This window comes from Colletotrichum phormii (genome assembly GCF_030913505.1).
Source record: "Colletotrichum phormii strain CBS 102054 chromosome Unknown BDP81scaffold_25, whole genome shotgun sequence".
Taxonomy (NCBI): domain Eukaryota; kingdom Fungi; phylum Ascomycota; class Sordariomycetes; order Glomerellales; family Glomerellaceae; genus Colletotrichum; species Colletotrichum phormii.
The window spans coordinates 608,887-627,804 of NW_026851467.1; the positions used below are offsets into that span (position 1 = coordinate 608,887).

General features: G+C 50.8%; 5 protein-coding genes across 5 annotated transcripts; 2 read left to right on the forward strand and 3 right to left on the reverse strand.

Annotated features, from left to right (window-relative positions):
- Positions 1 to 290: 290 nt before the first annotated feature.
- On the forward strand, positions 291 to 2,699 carry BDP81DRAFT_357968 (major facilitator superfamily transporter). Its single transcript, XM_060586347.1, has 3 exons — positions 291 to 999; positions 1,093 to 1,199; positions 1,257 to 2,699. Exons 1-3 carry the CDS (start codon positions 717 to 719, stop codon positions 2,265 to 2,267), a joined length of 1,401 nt encoding a protein of 466 aa, XP_060440294.1. The 5' UTR covers positions 291 to 716; the 3' UTR covers positions 2,268 to 2,699.
- Positions 2,700 to 4,326: 1,627 nt separating this feature from the next.
- On the forward strand, positions 4,327 to 5,410 carry BDP81DRAFT_464827 (uncharacterized protein; the record flags this gene model as incomplete). The annotated part of the gene is made up of 4 exons (XM_060594204.1): positions 4,327 to 4,439; positions 4,496 to 4,573; positions 4,673 to 5,202; positions 5,286 to 5,410. The coding sequence occupies 4 exons, from the start codon at positions 4,327 to 4,329 to the stop codon at positions 5,408 to 5,410; spliced, it is 846 nt and encodes a 281-aa protein (XP_060440295.1).
- On the reverse strand, positions 5,262 to 6,532 carry BDP81DRAFT_501980 (cephamycin biosynthesis protein CmcJ; the record flags this gene model as incomplete). Its single annotated transcript, XM_060595550.1, has 4 exons — positions 5,262 to 5,829; positions 5,885 to 6,083; positions 6,170 to 6,388; positions 6,447 to 6,532. The coding sequence occupies 4 exons, from the start codon at positions 6,530 to 6,532 to the stop codon at positions 5,485 to 5,487; spliced, it is 849 nt and encodes a 282-aa protein (XP_060440296.1). The 3' UTR covers positions 5,262 to 5,484.
- A 1,096-nt stretch (positions 6,533 to 7,628) lies between these two features.
- On the reverse strand, positions 7,629 to 9,737 carry BDP81DRAFT_410165 (zinc-binding dehydrogenase; the record flags this gene model as incomplete). The annotated part of the gene is made up of 2 exons (XM_060589105.1): positions 7,629 to 8,751; positions 9,731 to 9,737. 2 exons carry the CDS (start codon positions 9,735 to 9,737, stop codon positions 7,751 to 7,753), a joined length of 1,008 nt encoding a protein of 335 aa, XP_060440297.1. The 3' UTR covers positions 7,629 to 7,750.
- A 4,472-nt stretch (positions 9,738 to 14,209) lies between these two features.
- BDP81DRAFT_438237 (pectin lyase fold/virulence factor) lies at positions 14,210 to 16,274 on the reverse strand. Its single transcript, XM_060591304.1, has 2 exons — positions 14,426 to 16,274; positions 14,210 to 14,351 (listed from the first exon to the last, which is right to left on the reverse strand). The coding sequence occupies exon 1, from the start codon at positions 16,074 to 16,076 to the stop codon at positions 14,475 to 14,477; it is 1,602 nt and encodes a 533-aa protein (XP_060440298.1). The 5' UTR covers positions 16,077 to 16,274; the 3' UTR covers positions 14,210 to 14,351; positions 14,426 to 14,474.
- Positions 16,275 to 18,918: the final 2,644 nt, after the last annotated feature.

An 18,918-nucleotide genomic window follows, 5' to 3' on the forward strand; every position in this document is an offset into this window, starting at 1 on the left:
TGCTACTGGCGCCGTTCTTAATGATGCTTACTTCAGAGATTTCCCATAAGGCCAACCAATGTCGGCGAGGAACGCACATGCCAACGGCCCATGTAACCATCGCCGCGGTGGAGACCGTTCGGCGCCGAGATTTCCTGTAGGGGTTCGAGATGGCAGTGTTTGCTAACAAAAACAGCCTTCGGCCTCGGCGCTCTCATGAGCGCCGCACGCCGAAAGGATTTCCATCGCCGCCTCCTGAGCGCGCCAAACCCACACCATCTCGCGCCGCGAACAGTGCTAGTGCACCGAATCACTGGAAACATTGGTCTAGATTGGAAGCAAACTTGGCTCAATGACCAGGTTCAGGACCCTCTCGGTCGTAACGGAAACCGATTTCCAATGCAATTCTGCCCCCTGGCCCATCTAGGGTGACGATGCAGATCTCCCTGCGGCGCCCGGTGCGGACGAGGGCCGCTGACGCTGAGATCTCTTCTCTTTGTCGTTTGGTCTACCGGAACTGACATTCTTCCTTCTGTTCACCCAGAGAAAGAATCTTGAGAATTACTTAATCCATGCTCCTCCCGGGGTAGATAGACTTCTCCTCATCAAGAGATTCAATCAACAACATCAACAACTCAGCTCTCAATCAAGACGTCGATAGAGCTTTCTAAAGCTATCAACGCGGCTCGAAATCCACCAGCAAGCCTTTGGCCGACACAACAGAACCTCCGCCGAAAATGTCGAAGCAACAGCAGCTCTCGTCCCCAGCGGACTCCCAGATGACCTTCTCGGAACCGCACCCGTCTGTAGCAAACGCCAAAGTAGATCAAAATACAACGGATTACTCTTCCGACCACCCTTTCACGATACGGCAGACCGACCCGGAAAAAGGCGGTCCTCCGGCCGACTGTGCGAAGCCGTCGTGGCCCGGCAGCGATGCACCGGACGGAGGTGTTACGGCATGGCTTGTCGTTCTTGGCGCCTGGTGTACATCGTTTTGCAGTTTCGGATGGGTAAACAGTAAGTCATAGTTCCTGTTGCGACGTTGAGGCTGAAGTCTATTTTTTTTCTGCTTGATTGGGGTCGCGGAAGCTAACAAACGTTGTCTTGCAGGTGTCGGGGCTTTCCAGGAATACTACCAGAACGACTTGCTCCGCAACTACTCGCCGAGTACCATTTCATGGATTCCTTCTCTCCAGATCTTCTTCATGATGGCAATGGTAATTCATGATCTTTCCAGTACCCCAACTTGAACATGTAAACTGATTCTTTCTCAGGGACCCATCATCGGCCAGCTATACGATCACTACGGCCCCCGCTACCTCATCCTTGCCGGCACATTTCTTCACGTCTTTGGTCTCATGATGACCTCTCTCGCAACTCAGTACTGGCAAATCCTCCTAGCGCAAGGCGTGTGCTCCGCCATAGGCGTCGCAGCCATCTTCCAGCCGGCACTAAACACGATCCACGGTTGGTTCAACGTCAAGCGCGGCGCCGCTTTCGGTCTCCTCTCCACCGGCTCCAGCATCGGCGGCATCGTCTTCCCGATCATGGTGACAAGATTGATCAAGTCGCTGGGATATCCCTGGGCATTGCGCATCTGCGCCTTCATGATTCTCGGCCTCCTCATCATCGCGAACCTCACAGTCAAGGCCCTCCACCCGCCGCGTCCCCAAAAGATATCCATGGATCAGATCATCCGCCCCTTCAAGGAGTATGAGTTTGTCTGTGTCGTCATCGGCTTCTTCCTCTTCACATACGGCATCTTCGTGCCTATCAACTACATCCAGGTCCAGGCCCTCGAGGCCGGCATGGACCCCAACCTAGCGCAGTATCTCGTAGCCATCCTCAACGCCGGCAGTCTCTTCGGCCGAATGTTCTCCGGCATCATGGGCGACAAGATTGGAAAGTACAACATCTTCGTGGTGGTGTGCTACCTGACCTCGATCTGGATGCTTGCGCTCTGGATCCCGGCCAACTCGGACGGCGCGCTAATCGCATTTGCCATCCTCTTCGGCTTCTGCTCCGGCGCGTACGTTTCGCTGATTGCACCCCTCATCGCCCAGATCTCGCCCCTCCATGAGATTGGCTTCCGCACGGGAATCACGTTCTTCACAAACTCTATTGGCGGTCTGACGACGAACCCTATCAACGGAGCTATTTTGGCTGGCTCAGGTGGGTGGGTCGGCATCAAGGTGTTCTCGGGTGTGTTTTGCATTGCAGGAACGACTTTTATCCTTGCGGCGAGAATTCACCGCACCGGGTGGAAGGTCTTTACTGCATTCTAGACTGACGACGTGGCAAAGAAGCATTGTTATATTACTAATGACGGACTGGGGCGGCAGCATGCAACAATCTTCACGTGAAGGAATTTGGCATTGGCATATAGACTAAGACATCAGTACATTTTGTATTTAATACCCTCAACTCTCTTCACACTCTTCTCACACAAAGCGCCTAGAGAACCTGTATCGATGTGATTGAAGATTCACGTTATATCACGAAAGATCAGCGCGTGTTGTAGAGAATTGACATGACAACGTGTCACAAGCAATAAGATGGTCTCATCAAGCAATCGCTATGACACCCTGTACCATAGAATCTGACCAATAGAAGTCTGGAACGTTGGGTGATACAACCATCGCGGCTATTAAACTCATCGAAATCGATTTACGGTTTAAAAGCAAGGACTTCACAGCTCGCACCGTGTAAAAGCTTATTCCACCAAGAACCTCGTGGTGTAGAACCACTATTAAGGCCTGTCTTGAGATGAATCTTGAGTCGGAGAACCATGATCCAAATACAATATGGTCTTCAAAGTCAATCGCCCACTCGGTCCCTACTTAAGGTGATGACTGATTCCGGTCGACGTCGTCATCGTTGCCACCTTATCAGCACGATGTAAAGTTTGAACGGGCCGGTTCCCGACTGCATGGCGGTTCGAGAATACACTTGTGCAAGGCAAGGTGGGCACCAATAGACTCTCTCAGTTGACGTCAATGTGATTTGCAACTATTCTAGACAGACTACCTTAGTAGATAATCAGTTCATCGCCGAATTTACGTTTCGAGTATCGTGAGGGCTGAGATTGGCTGGTGAACAGAGATCTGTGTGTGATCATCGGTCACGTTGTAACCTTTCTGAGTGACGGCGGCCCTGGGCATAGACTCAAGTCGACTTTAAGCCTCTTCAGGAATGTCGGCAACGAAGAGTCGGTGATAAAATAGTTTGACCGGCTTAGGTAACGTGAAAAGCATCACTCGTGGAAAGTAGGATAATCGACTCTTCCACCTGGATTGACTGATACTGGCAATTGAAACTTCCAACGAGGTTCAAAGAGAGCACTAGCATGCAAAAATAACTTGAGTACCTTACGTAGGAGTGTCGAATCGGAAAGTAGCTGTTTTCATCCTCACACCTTAAACTTTCGCGTTTGTAAAGGTCTATAACCATCATTAGGGTAAGGTAAACTGTCATAATTTGGCCTATCCAGCCCCATAGAAATCAAGACAGAAGGCAGACTTCAGCGTGTTATTTCACAGCCAAGTGATTCCAGAGGTTACCATTTCATTGGGCTTGTGGCAGGAGTAGTATATCTCCTCTTAACTCTATAAAGTCTACAGACGTACCCTGTGCTGCTGAGGAAACTTGATTTACGCGGTGGTTTGGTTGTAGACGAAAACGAATCAAGCAGAGTACCTCGGTCAGATAGGCCATTTTCGATCAACCATTATTCACTTAAATTCTTAGGTGAATTATCTAAGCGATGTGGAAAGAAAAAAAAGTTGTGCTGAGGAGGTCGGGCATTGAGTCCGACTTCCGGCCGAGTTGGTCCGGGCTGGCCGGGCCCTTTGTGGATTTCAAGTTGCAAACGATTGAGAAAACATCCCATTGGCGGAATATAACTTGAAAATGGAGCTCTTACACGCCCCGGCTGAATTTCGCATGCATCTGATGGCGGATAGCTCCGGGATCTGCATATGTTCTCTGAATCTCTCTGTGGGGTTGTCAATGTTGGTGGACAAACATGATGATGTGCTGCAAGGCCTTAAAGCGGAGTTGTCGAGACGGGGACTAGTGAGCCACGCATAAGGTATGAGAAGGAAATGACAACACATACGTGCAACAAGCTATTACATCTCCTCTCGTCCGTCTCGGAGACATGGATGAGCCGAATATGGGAGGGGGGTGGTGGTATCTTCACCTTGACAAGTTGACTGCTTGGATTCAGGAGAAGAAAGCCTTTAGTATAAAGAGTCTCTCAAGATCTCTTCCCTTACTGGCCTTTGTTGAATTGCATACCATCCAACAGCTTGACCCAGATAAAGTGGAAAGCCCATCGCAACCATGGTTCCGCCATTCTCTAGTTTCCGACTACTGCTGATAGTTCTCGGCCTCGCCACTCACGATGCCGCAGCAGCATATCCAGGCTTTGCTGGCCTGCAAACTCTCTTCACTTTGTAGGTTAAAGTCCTTTGAACCATGGGGTTGTTCCTAGGCTCAAATGTAAATGCAGTGGAGATTCCTATACGAGGACTGGATTTTATGTCACTCGCGACCAGCCCTCCATCGTCAATCCCCTTGGTAACCCGACGTACGCAGGCCCTACCAGCGCAAACGGAGAAAACTGGATCTAATATCTCACCACCAAGCATAATGCATCGCTGCTACTAACCTACAACTTTGCACAAAGCGGTGCCACTGTTAACACCACCCTCGTGACGTCCAGCATCGACGTTGTGAGTCAAGTTGAAAATGGGTTCATCCCCAACTACACCGGAACCAACCAGACTTGGGATGCTGAGTCCTCTCTGTTCGGTTTCTTCATCGGAATCAATGACATTGGGAAGTCCTATACCAATGGCAACTCCACGGACCTTCACCCGCTGATCTTTGATAAATTTGCGGAGTTGGTGGAAGAAGTCTACGAGGCGGGTGCCCGTAACTTCCTCTTCCTCAACGTACCTCCACTTGAGCGGAAGCTGAGAACAACCCAGTCCAGCGCGGCTGAAGAGCGCATTCCTCTTGAAAAGGCTGCGGTTGAGGATTGGAATGAGCGTCTTGGCGTGTTTGTCAGCGACTTGCGAGAGGCTCACGGAGATGTGACCGTGTTCCAATACGACACCTATGGGTTGTTTGGCAGAGTGATAGATCCTGGCCGTTATAAAGAAACGGCAGTTTACAAGAACACGACGACATACTGTTCGGCATACCAAAACAAAAGTAAGGCATCAAGTTCACACTCTCTCCAGACCCGCAGAAGACAAATTCCACTGACTGTTGGCCCAGTGGAACACCTGAGCCAGACACGAAGTGGGACAATTGCACCTATGCTGCCAATGAGTATATGTGGATCAACAGTCTTCATCCAACATCACCTGTTCACTTGGCATTGGCAAGGAGTATCTCGAGGGCCTTGGTTCGATTATGAAAACTCGAAATCGACAATGCCGTTGAGATATTTCCTCGCGTACTAAGGTATGGGCCTTAAACGCGTACATGTACTTAGTCCTCGTCGTAGAAAACAAATGCTCGGACCTCAATGCTCGCCCTCGGCTCACCAGCGCCTTCTGGCAAGTCAGTATCCTTAAAGGCACAGTGAGGCACTCTTCTAGGAACACCAGGCTTCGTGCTTGAGTCCACTTGCTTGAAGAACAGCACGTCATCGACTTGTTGTTGGTCTTTGAAATACCATTTGTGCTGCGAGGTAGTCGGCGGGCGAACTTCGACGGCTTCAGTATCGTGATCCGGAAATCGCACTGGCACAAACACCAGGTCAGAGTCTGGTATAGTCCGGGCATCCGACACCGCGAATGGGTCCCGAATAATCGGGCGAATGGGTCGCCACATCTGCGTAATTCTGTCAGCTATTTTGGGAGTTAAGCGAAGGTCAGTGTCCACTTGCGTTGATAATCTGGTATCGTGGTTTCTTGAGCAGTTCTTCTGCTTTCTCTTTCAGCCATCTTTCAGCGACTCCTTCAGCTGCCTTGAATGACTGGTCCACGTGGACGCCGTACAAAGGCGCCGGACCTTTCGGGCCCTCGCCATCCTTAGGACCGCGGCGGATGATGTGTGTCATGATATGAACTAGACAGGGCTTGGGCCTATGCGTGTCAACATGATGCCAGACTTGTGATGTTCTTGGTGGGCAGAAAAAGCCTCATCACGACGCAAATAGAAAGTCACTTACATATTCTCGGTCTCGGATAGGACCTTGTAGCATAACTTCTCCATCTCGGGATAGTTTACCCGCTTGATTTCCTCATCATCATCCCAGTTGGTTAATTGACTTTGATGCTTGACATAGTGGAATCCTTGAACGTCGAGAGTGAAATCGTTCTCTCTGCCAGTGATGTCGGTGATGGTTGTCGCGATTTCGACTTTAGGTTGAGGCTTGCCGGGTTCCGGACTTTTCCATCACGAATTAGCTTTCCAATAAATTAAGTCGGAACTGGCATCTTACATACCCTCCAATTATCATGGGCACCAAAGGCACACCCGGATCATCGAAATACTTGATCTTCGTCTGTACTTGACGTCCCTGTTGTCCCATTTTGCCCATTGATGAAGCATTCGACAGCGTTTTGCGAGAAGATCGCGATTAGAACTCAACCGTCCTCGAAGAAAGAGGAATATCCGCTGGTTTTAAAAAGAACCACGTTACATATGGGCATATCGGTTTATCTCTTTCTATCGCCGCGAGTCAGGATCTTGGGGTAAACAGAGCGCAACAGCATGGCCACCCTGGCTGATAGGAGGAGAACATGCATCAATCTCCATTTCGATAAGCAGTCCTAGAATCTCCGGCCCTGATGGAGGTGACCCCAATCATTCAATGCTTTCCAAAGAAATGGTAAGACGCTGATTTAGGGATCGAATGGTGTTATCAAGGCTCAACTAGAGCTCTGGGTGAGGACTCGGACGCATAATCCTGTAAAATACCAATTGGCCTCTTGATGCCAAGAGCTGACATTCGGTGCTAGAAGCTTGGCTTCAAAAAGGAGTGCGGCGTTCGCAGTGAGTGGCCCGCTGCCCCTCTGTTTGCAGTGTCTAGTCCGCTGTGACAAACGGAGAAGCGCATGAATCGCGAAGGTTTACAGGGAGTCAAATAGACGACCACACAAATTGTCAATTGGGCTTATCTTCCAGCGATCTGCATGGGGTTCATCTGATGACATGTACTCCAGACTGGGCCATTCCTTGTAGTGTTGCAGTTGTTCAGGATCCTTGGCCTTGATTCATTGGTGACTTCTTTGTCACTTGACTTGGTGAAAGAAATCTGACGTTGCTTGTCTAATTGTTGTGTGCTTCGCAATCGCGGCAAATCCAGTCGTTCGGTACATAAGCTCCTGCACCGAATCAGCAGCGGGACCACCCGAAGACGCCATCCCGAGATCATTGAAGCGAGGGTTGGCGGAAGATCATTGATGGCATCCAACTCGCGCCAACGAACCACGTGTTTCATTGGCATGGGTAGGTAAAACGTGAGTACGAATACTCGGTGCTACCCAAATAGCCGTTTTTGTTTCGTTCTGATGGAGACTTGGTCCACAACGGAACTAGGAACGACAGTGGAAAGTCCCAGGCTCATGTTGGGAATGTTCGATCATTTCGCCGGGACAAGGTCACCCTTGAGCACTGCGCAGAGCGTTGAAGACTTATTATAATATTCAGTCGAGCTTCACGTTGGATGCTGAGGCTCGAGACGAAAAGAAAGCATTGAACACTACATCCAATCCTCCGATCGATTAAAAACAGACCGCGCTCATTGTCACAAAGAAACGACAATCTTCTTCGCCGAGACTCCCTTGTAGCTGACCTTGAATGCCTGCTGTATAGATTCCAATCCCTTTCCAACAACATGGGGTTTGGGCGCCGGAACAAACTTGCCCTGGGTCAGTGCTTGAGGCAGGAAGTTTCGGTAAATGGCGGCACCGACTTCATTCGCCATAACATCACTTCCCCATATGAACTTCCTTCGCACACCGCTCACTCTGCACTTGACTGTCGCAGTCGCGCTCTCGGAAGCCATTGCCCACAGCAATGAAACGGTTTCCGAGACGTTTGTGGGCGGCCGGCCAGGTCCAGCGACACTGGCTTGGGCGACGAACTTGCGGCCCTTGCAACCAACCATGATGTTGATGCAGGGGATTAAGGACCCCGCGCCGATCGCGATTGCGCCAGCTGACTTCCGGCTCTGGAATGCCTTGATAATGTCCTGAACGACAGTCGGACTGCGATAGTCGAAAACTTCTGCGGCGCCGAGAGACCTGACATAGTCGAAATTCTTTGAGGATGCTGTTGCAATGACTTCGTAACCAGCTCCAGCGGCGAGTTGAATGGCGTTTGACCCCACGCTCGTCGAGCCACCCCAGACTAAGAATGTCTCCCCGGTCGGTTTTGCGGAGACGTCTGGGTGTTGAAGGCCGACAAAGTCCTTCATGAAGAGACCGCATGCAGCAGTCAAAGCGCCCAAGGGTATTACACATGCTTCCTCAAATGTTATTGAATCGGGAATCTGAGAGGTCAGATCGGCCCGCAAGACGACGTAATCTTGAAAACCGCCTTCGGATGACTTATTGCTTCGCTTGTCAAGACCCACGGCGTGGGCAACAACACGGTCGCCGATCTTGAACCGGTCCTCGGCACCTGGGCCGACTTCAATGATCTCGCCGGAGACGTCATTGCCGAGGATGCAGGGATATTTGACCCATTCGTAGAGGATATCACCGGTTTCTTGCTTGAACCAGTCGACCGGGTTGATGGCCACGGCTCGATTGAATCACCACCTCCTTTTGGCCGGCTGATGTGTATGGGGCTGATTTAACCTCCAAAGGCTTGGCCTTCTTAGCTGTCAACCAGGCGGCTTGATTGATAGGCATTGTACGAGTAGGAAGTATCGAAGGCTATGCCAGCTTTTAGAAAAGATAGACCCCACTAGATGGATGAGAGAAAAGTCCGGAAAGGGAAGTTGCTGTGCTTTTAATGGGGAGTGATAGGTGCTGCTGTGGTCAAGACGTGATGCTTCTTGGATAATTACACATTCTGTTGGAACAGCAAAGGCTGATAAGGAGTAATAGGCAGGTACCATGGGCTGGCTGGCACCTGCCCTGGGCGAAGTGGGACAACTGGCTTAGTCATCACGGCCGGATAAAGGTGGGGCAACCACCCAGGCCGTCACTACCTACTTCGACCGACTCCTGCCTACAATGTAAGATAGAACAACAACAAGAAGAACAAGCAATAGGATCACCAACAGACGAGTGATAATTGCTACCACTATTTGTCGTATACGACCCCGTGAACCAACAATTACCTATAAGTGAACCCACGCATAAAGGCGGCAATACCCTAGATTTATGCTGGGCGTCCAGCAACCTCCATGGGGCTTCCACCAGCATAGAAACGTCACTACATACGACATCAGACCACGAATCTCTGCTTACCCGGGTCCCCTTGGCCCTGATAGATTCACCCAGACAGACCCCGGGAAGGTTTCGGCTCGACACGATGGACGAGGAGCTTTTTGTCAAGTTGGGATGTTGACGCAGGGTGGAAGCTCTCAGAGGCCAACTGCAGTTAGGGGTAGAATGATGAATTACTGAAGTCTGCTCCTCCCTCGACGTGTACTCCCTGCGCTGTATATATATCTGAGCTGTTCCTTTGTTGCTTGGACTCCTTACTACCTCTTACTAGCCCCTATCCGGGAGGGCTCTGACACTTTTCCTCGGCATTATTAAACGCAACTTACAACCCATGCGCCGCACTATAAGCAATATCCAAAACCCATAGTCTTTAGATCTCCTAGTATAATAGCTTACGGACTGTCTTATTAAAGCACTTACGGCTTCTACAAAGCGTACGCTCGGGAAAGGTATAGGGAGATTATACTGGAGCGAAAGCTGTATACGTAAACACCGAGCCTATGCGAGTAAGCGAGCGATGTTAGTAAGACTCTACGTAGCCGGAGTGAACTGCTAATAGGAAAAAGAGAAGATCGAAGCTCTAAAATAGGACTTCCTTTACGAGTTTAAACGCTCTAAAGATACCTTTTGGAAAGATAAGATCTCCTTAGCCTCCTTAAGTAAAGATATATTTGAAATGGTCGGTTGGTATAAAGCCACAGGATCCTTTCAGACCCCGCCACTCCGAGATGTAGATAACTAAGATATGCTTGTTTTATAACCAAAAGAGAAGCGCGATTTATTTACCTGCGTCCTCCTTAGAAACGCTGTAATCTTTGAGGATATATTAATAGAAAGCCTAGTCTTACAAAAGTAAGCTATGCTTCCTTTCCCGTAGGTTACGAAGGACGAGGTATGGTCTTTGGTTCTTACCGTGGGAAATACGACTCCTGGGACCGACGGAATTATTACGGCTGTTTTGAAAATAGCATGGCTATGTTACGGCCAGCTAGTCGTAGGGGTAGTTTGCAGAAGTTGAGGCTGCGGAACTGGTAACAGTAATCGTAGTCGGGGATAGCTTCAGGGAAGCTATGTCTGTCAATCGTAAGGGTGGGTAAGGCTTCGGTGATCAATCGTAGTCTTGTCAAGGCAGTAGCTGAAAGCGGATGTTAATCCTGATACGAAGTTAATTGCTGAAGAGCTATGGAAGTCTGTCCTAGAGTCCAGCTCAAGTCCATCCTTATATACAAGTCCGATCCTAACTGAACAGTGCTGAACAGTCCACTTTGTCTGGATATGTTGGATATGCCGAATATCCAACATATCCTTGACTCGGTTGGATATGTCGCATATCCAACATATCCTTATCCCTTATCATATCTCTTATCATCACGTGACTTGTACCATAGTTCTTCCGTTCCTGGGGTTTCCCCAATGTTCCGTCCCGTCCTGCATTAACCAAGGAATGGAAAAAAACCTTAGGATGGGGCGCGACGGAAGGAATCACTTTTGACCTCGATAAGTCCGAACTGATCCACTTCACTAAGAGACGAAAAGACGGAAACCCATCAATTACAGTAGGTTTGCCGGATGGGAGGTATCATACAGTTCAGGCTATCAAAGAAGGCTCTTCTCTACGCTGGCTCGGCGTTTACTTCGACCGTAAACTCACATTCAAGAGTCACGTAAGAAACCTCTCTGCAAAAGCATGCCAAGTAGTCAATGGACTACGGGGACTAGGGAACACTGTCTGGGGCGCGCCTGCGTACTTACTTCGTCGAGCGATCACCTCTTGTGTATTACCCACTCAGTACTATGCATCTGAAGCATGGTGGCCCGGCAAGAGCCGGATAAAGAATGGACGTACTATCTCAAACGGGGTTGGTAGTCTGCTACACCAACTGGACGCGACGCAAACCAAAGCCATTAGAGCGATAGTCCCCGTATACAGAACTACGCCTGTACCGATCCTACAGCGCGAGGCGGCTCTACCCCCAGCAGAGGTGATACTGGACGCGAAGCTCCACACAGCGTCCACCAGAATCCATCGTCTGGACGAGCGACACCCTCTCCGAACGAGACTCAGGGACAAATCAGGACCAGACTCACGGCTACGACGAATGGCAAGCCTCGTAAGCAAAAATACCGAATACATCGATCCGTTAGAACTCCCCCCTTGGGAGCAACTAGCGGACTGGCAGACAGCCCTCGCCAGGGTCGGCTACGAATCTAATAAGACCAAAGAAGAACAGGCCCTCTCCTTTGCAGGCAGGATGGCAACTTTCTCCAAGCGGGACATTGTTGTCTACACTGACGGGTCCCAGATGTCGGACGGCAGCAGCACCTCCGCCGGAGCAGGCTGGGTAGGGTACCAAGCTACACGGCAGATCTTCCGCGGATCCGAACCACTCGGCTCCCAAACTGAGGTGTATGACGCGGAGGCACATGCTGCGTATCACGGCCTGATGGAAGCCACCCGGGCTCTTACGGCTCGTATAGTAGATAACGTCTATATCTGCTTCGATAACCTTATAGTCGCGGCTAGACTATATTCCTAGAGCATAGGAAGTAGCCAGGCTAGATTTAGGGCCTTTAATAGGCTCTCTTCTTCCTGGACTCGGAGACAAAGAGAGAGCTGGATAACCCCCGGCAGGGTTTATGTTTGGTGGTGCCCTGGGCATACGGGAGTACTAGGAAATGAAGAAGCGGATGCTCTATGTTACGACCCAACATGCACGACCAAGAACAGGGCCTGCCCCGCAGGCTTACGACGGTTACGATACGCCATACATGCACAGGACAAGGGGACACAAGGCACCCTCTCACGGAACGGAAGAACTATGGTACAAGTCACGTGATGATAAGATAAGGATCATTTGGGATCAATATGATCCAACACGACTTGGGGGCTAAACGATCATTCTGGATCAGAATGACCCAAGACGACCCAAGGGACAAGGGACATGTTCAGGATCAGGACTTGTATATAATGTGGAGGCAATACTACTGTATTGGATCTGATGATGATGATGATGGGAAAAGCTGAGCGCTGGCTGGGCTGGATATCTGGGCAAGGTGTAGGTGGGGCAGCTCCGAGATGTGAAGGAGCTGCCTCACGTGACCCACCTGCACCTACCACATATCCCATCGAGTGCTGCAAGGCGACAGTACATTGGCTCCACATAACGGGCCCCCTTTTACCCCGCACCGCATCTGGTACATCCACTGCTTGAGTTGCCCCTATGATTTCCACTCCGGTACATCTACCAAATCCATCATTACCAATACTCAATTAATGGATTCTGACGATTCTGACGGATCTGGCCGTTCCACGGGCTCGGCGAAGTCGTGTATCTTTGCCCTGCTGCCCGAGGACCTCGCCGCCGCCTGCACTGCCGACTGTACGCCGGAGCAATGTGATAATGCCACTGTTCGGCCCCGCGAGCCTCCGGAGGTTGAGCCCGGTATCCCTGGGAAGTACACGAGGATGGGCTGCCTCGAGTGCGATGTAGCTCTCTGTAACTCAGAAGATTGCTGGTACCGATTTCATACGCAGAATCTCTAGTAATTGGAAGTATCTATTATCAATTACGTTGGTTGGTTGGAAAAAGGGGCCCGAAGTGGCCCGATTGGCTGCTCCCCCGCATCTCAATGTACTGTCGCCTTGCAGCACTCGATGGGATAAGGATGGACTTGAGCTGGACTCTAGGACAGACTTTCCATAGCTCTTCAGCAATTAACTTCGTATCAGGATTAACATCCGCTTTCAGCTACTACCTTGACAAGACTACGATTGATCACCGAAGCCTTACCTACCCTTACGATTGACAGACATAGCTTCCCTGAAGCTATCCCCGACTACGATTACTGTTACCAGTTCCGCAGCCTCAACTTCTGCAAACTACCCCTACGACTAGCTGGCCGTAACACTTTCGGGCTTCATAGTGCTTAGCCTCTTCATTAAGAGCTATAAGGACAGCTCTAGTAGCTATCCTAGTTATAATCGAGGGCCCCTTAGCTGTTAAGGGGGTTGTTATTAGGGCATCGGGCTGGCTTCCTACGAGGCTGGTGTTACGACCCAACATGCATGACCAAGAACAGGGCCTGCCCCGCAGGCTCGCGGCGGTTATAATACACCACATATGCAGGAGATAAGGGACACTAGGCACCCTCTCACGGAACGGAAGAACTATGGTACAAGTCACGTGATGATAAGATAAGACATGAGCGGCCATGGTGGGGCCATGAGCGACCATGGTGGGGCCATGAGCGCTCATGCCAAGTAATGAGCGCTCATGCCGAACAATGAGCGCTCACCCGATCAGAGGAACTGATCATTGACAAGGGATATGTTCAGGACCAGGACTTGTATATAGGATGGACTCGAGCCGGACTCTAGGACAGACTTTCCATAGCTCTTCAGCAATTAACTTCGTATCAGGATTAACATCCGCTTTCAGCTACTACCTTGACAAGACTACGATTGATCACCGAAGCCTTACCCACCCTTACGATTGACAGACATAGCTTCCCTGAAGCTATCCCCGACTACGATTACTGTTACCAGTTCCGCAGCCTCAACTTCTGCAAACTACCCCTACGACTAGCTGGCCGTAACAGCTGGGCCGGAATGGCTGGGCCTTGGTTTCGCGGCGGCGTTTAGCCCTTGAGGATGGGGACGGCTCTAAAGAGGGTCTAGAGCCTCGATCAGGGCCGGCCGAGGAGGCCGGCAACGGTCCAGAGCCCGCCGGAGGCTACGAGACCATCGCGGGAGGGCGCCGGAGGAGAGGTGAAGGGTTTTCAGCTGTTAAGGATTTTAGTGGTAGCCCACTTGTTACACTAACAGTAGATGCCAAGAAAAATTAGGCGAGAGGGAAGTTAAGTGAAAAAGAAATCACGGAGAAAGTAGAACATTTAGTTTTCATCATAAAGTATGTTTCTTATGTGCTGCCGGGCAATCGGCTGGCTCTGAATACAAGACCGGATGGCCAACTATTAACTACTATCTTCAAGAAGAGAAACTGGGTGCTATCCAGTCATACCTTAGCTTTGAAGACCCCTTGGTCCTCATTATACACTACATCTACGTCTTTAGATACGGCGGAGTGCCTTGGAGCTGCGTCTCGTGGCGGAGCTGACGCACTGGGAGTACCACTCGTTCTGAACAACGCAAGAAGTTCCAGCTACGCAGGTCGTGGCACCGGTCCAGCCTTTTCCACCACACTGGTGATAGTTCTGAACAATGGCAGATTCGGTGGAGTTTCCAGAAGCAGTCTGCTGGCAGGATGCTCTCTTGGTTGAGGTGTGAGTGCTGGGAGTGCTGGGAGTAGGCTTGGCCTTGGATGTGTGAGCCGCCTTGGAGGTGTGGGAAGGAGAGGCCTTGGTAGTGTGGTTGGCACCAGAGCTGGGAGTCGCGGCAGCAGTAGGGGTAACCTTGGGAGTCGAGGGGGCCTTGACAGTGACCTTGGCGCTCTGAGTCGCGGCAATGACGGAGGTAGCCTTGTGGGTAGAAGTGGCAACAGTGGTAGGGGTAGCACCGGAGCCGGAGCCGCCAAGCTTAGCGGGACCGGCGTTGCCAACGACAAGGCTAGCGACGGTATCGGCAGCAACGGGCTTGACGAGGTAGCCAGAAAGCTTCGCGAAGGTAGACAAGACGTTGGTCTGAGCCAAAGCCTTGAACTGGCCGCTCTTGGAGTCAACGCTGTTGATTACGCAAGCACGGCCAATCTTTGAGGAGCAGGCAGCAGCAGACTTGGCGTCGGGGGCATTGAAGCTGTTGGCGAAGACCTGGCCAACGTAAGGCTGCTTGGCGTTTTCGAACGCATTACCCTCAATGAGAGCAAGGGTGGTGGTGAACAGCTCAAAGGTGTGGCCCTGGACGTTCTGGAAGAAGTTGTTGGTAGCATGGAAGGTACCCTTGGGGCCGAGCTTGGGGGAACGGCCAGAGACGTTGACGTAGTAGTTTCTGTCGATGGTGATCTGGTCTCCGTCACCGAGATGCATCTCAGTCCAGTAGTGGTTGCCGTTGCAGGTGGTTGAAGCCGGGGTAGCTCCATCGAAGTAGTTGTTGGAAATGGTGACGCGGGAACCAGCGAAGTGAGTGACGATAAACTGACGACCAATCTTGGAGATTCTGTTGTGGTCAATCCAGACACCATCGTTGCCGCCCTGCAAGTCGATGGCATCACCTCCCCAGACAACACTAGGGTTCAGGTTGGTGATCTCGATGCCCTGAATGATGACGTTCTTGGCGTTGGTCTTGACACGAAGGCCCTTGCCGTTGAGGATGCCCTTGCCCTTGGAGCCGAGAATGCTCTTGTTGCTGCCGACAATGAGGGGCTCGGTGGCAGCGAGGTCGTAGCTGACCGTGGTCGCGATGTTGTCGCTCGTGCCGCAGGAGAGGTCTCCGAGGAAGAGCTGGCCGCCGTTGACGACTGTGCAGCTCTTTCGGCTGCAGCCCTTGCCCTTGGCAGAGGTACCGGTGAAGTCGTACTCCTTGTCAATGACGATGGTACGGGGAGTATCGTCGGCAAGCCACTGGGTGAGTTCGTCGACAGAAGAGGGGACGGCAGCGGCCGCATTGCCACCACCGGTGACACCCTTGGCAAAGCCGTACGCCGTGCCAACGACAGACTGGGCGGACGCTGACGTCGCGGCTGCAGCAGCCAAAATGGCGGATGCTGAGAAACGCATGTTGTTCGAAAGTTGAAAAAAATGTAATTTTGATAAAAGAATGGACGCGTGAAATCGATTTGAAAGAGTGACCAAATCACGCCAGCGTGAAGCTGAGTTGCAGTTGAAGTTGATAATGTAGAATGTACAGAAAGAACGACTTGAGGGGAGACAGAAGGGACAGAACAAGACCAAGGGCAGCCCTTTTGATGCAGTATCTTATACTTGGGTTGTTTCTATCCAAAGTGAGGCTCATGCAGGAACCACTATGGAGTACTTAGAGGGTCCGGGTAATAAGGCAACGCCCACGATTGGGCGCTTGTTACGAACCTATTCCAGAAGTAATTGCCAAGATATTGGGGAGAGCGGGTAAGTGGACACGACCATTGTGATGGCCAAGTTCCTGACACGAGTTTGCACCGCGAGCTCATTAGCGCGGTGATTTGCCCACTTACTCACATCGGCCGAGATCCGTCCTGCCATCTTAGGGCTGCTGGGTTGCAGCGTGACGTGTGCCCCGACTGACCCCTTTCACGATGGGGAAGATGGGAAGCAGAGGTCAACGGCGGAGCTGACCGCGATGAGCACGTTCCTGCGGCTGACCAACCCGGTGGTACAATCACTTCCCACGGATGATAGCTGTTGTGTTTATCCGGGCAATTCAGCGAGATATCAATTTTTGCGTCCAGGGCTTTCTGCTGTGAAACTTCAACTCGCTATGATTATTAGTCACTCGTTCATCGAGAAACAGGATGCGCGCCATCTAAAATCTATTTGTTTATATCAAAACTCTTTGCAGTGCTTATCGCGTCATGGTCTCGATTTACCTTTGGGTTTGAGTTAGTTTGTCACGATGGCGAAGCATCAGAGTTTTTGCGCCACCTTACTCTGATAGTCAAAGAAAAATACTGCCCGCAATGAGAGTTCAGCAGCCGCCCGAAACTCTAGATGATGAATCAACCCCTTTTAATCTCCATTGCGGCCCAGAAATGGAATCACGAAAATACGGTCTGAGAAAACGACATCGCGACGAAAAATAAATGACAGCTTCGAATGCAAACATAGAGTAACGCATCACTGCAGCACACATTTTACTAAACTGGGGTGTCATAACTGAGGCTGAGTTTCTTTAATAAGTCAAACCCCCCACTTCCTGGCACCCCCCTGTTTCTGGCACCCACAAAAACGCGAAAATCCACCACAACCCAATGCCCACCCCCAACCTCCTTTTATCACAACATTTTCAATTCGCGTCCAAATGGGCTCATCTTTTGCACATACCTTCTTCTATATCTAATGCCTCAATATACCGAAGATCAGCTTCGTCAGGCTCTCGAGGACATCTCAAACGGCAAGAGTCAAAAGAGAGCCTCATTGGAGTATGGGATACCACGATCAACCCTCCAACTACGTCTCCAAGGTGGTCAGACTAGGAAAGTGGCTTTTGCTGACTGGCAGAGGCTGTCTCCTGACCAGGAGAGTAAGCTGGCACAATGGGTTCGCATTCAGGCTTCGCTGGGCCTCGCACCAACGCACCAACAGGTGAAGGAATTCGCAGAGCGAGTTCTGGCTGCTGCTGGGGATACCAAACCACTGGGAAAAGGCTGGATCTATGCCTTTGTGAGAAGGAACCCTATCATTAAGGTTCAGAGAAGTCGTTCTATCGATTCTAGACGCGTTAATGGGGCATCTACTGAGGTCATTAGGAACTGGTTTAAGTTCCTCGCTATCCCTGAGATCAAGGACATCAAACCAGCCAACAGATATAATATGGATGAGACTGGCATCCTCGAGGGTCAGGGAGCTAATGGGTTAGTGCTGGGTATGGCTGAGACGACGTCTGTTCGCAAGAAACAACCTGGGTCGAGGGCATGGGTCTCTATCATTGAGTGTATCTCAGCCTTGGGTAGGGCACTTCGTCCTCTTATCATTTTCAAGGGGAAGACAGTCCAACAGCAGTGGTTTCCATTACATCTCGTTCCATACGATGGGTGGGAGTTCACAGCAACAGATAATGGCTGGACTACAGACTTAACTGCCATTGAATGGTTAGAGAAGGTGTTCATCCCACAGACTATGCCTGAGGCTGAGGGGGAGGCTCGACTGCTGATTGTGGATGGGCATGGGAGTCATACGACGACAGACTTCATGTGGAATTGCTATATTAACAATATCCATTTACTGTTCTTACCACCACACTCCTCTCATGTCCTCCAGCCTCTTGACCAGTCTGTCTTCAGCCCTGTTAAGTCAGCCTATCGGAAGGAGCTCGGTTACTTGTCTCAATGGAACGACTCTACCATTATAGGTAAAAGGAACTTCCTGGACTGTTACCAGAAGGCTCGACTTGCTGGTCTATCAGTCTCGAACATCAGAAGTGGTTGGAAGTGGACTGGTCTACACCCTGTGGCGATGGTTAAGCCCCTGATGAACCCTATGGTACTACCTGAGCCTCCTGCTAAGCCCACCACACCCAAACCAACTAGTCAGGGCAGAAAGCGATGCCATAATGGTCAACAAACTACCCCTGTTGAGCCATGGGATTCTGCCTCCTCTGCAGTGGTCTGGTCGACACCCAGGAAGCTGGCAGAGCTCAGCGGTCAACTGCACTTATACACCCAACTCGACAATGATACCAGCACTCAACGGCTGCTATTCAGGAAGGTGAAAAAAGGCTTCACAGAGCAGGCCTGGCAACTGGCAGCTGCCCAGCAGCAACTAGCTCACCTGAGGGCTCAAGTTACCAACGCTGCAGTGAGGAAGAGGAAGACTGTTCAAATCGATCCCAACACGAAGTTCGCGAACATCAGGGATATCCATCGGGCTCAAATCGAAGCGGGTGAAAAGGAGGTTATCACGGCTG

Coding starts and splice junctions, on each gene's coding strand:
- BDP81DRAFT_357968 (XM_060586347.1), top strand. CDS start 717: ATGTCGAAGCAACAGCAGCTCTCGTCCCCAGCGGACTCCCAGATGACC. Junction 1,000..1,092: donor CAGTTTCGGATGGGTAAACA/GTAAGTCATAGT, acceptor GTTGTCTTGCAG/GTGTCGGGGCTTTCCAGGAA. Junction 1,200..1,256: donor TCTTCTTCATGATGGCAATG/GTAATTCATGAT, acceptor ATTCTTTCTCAG/GGACCCATCATCGGCCAGCT.
- BDP81DRAFT_438237 (XM_060591304.1), bottom strand. CDS start 16,076: ATGCGTTTCTCAGCATCCGCCATTTTGGCTGCTGCAGCCGCGACGTCA.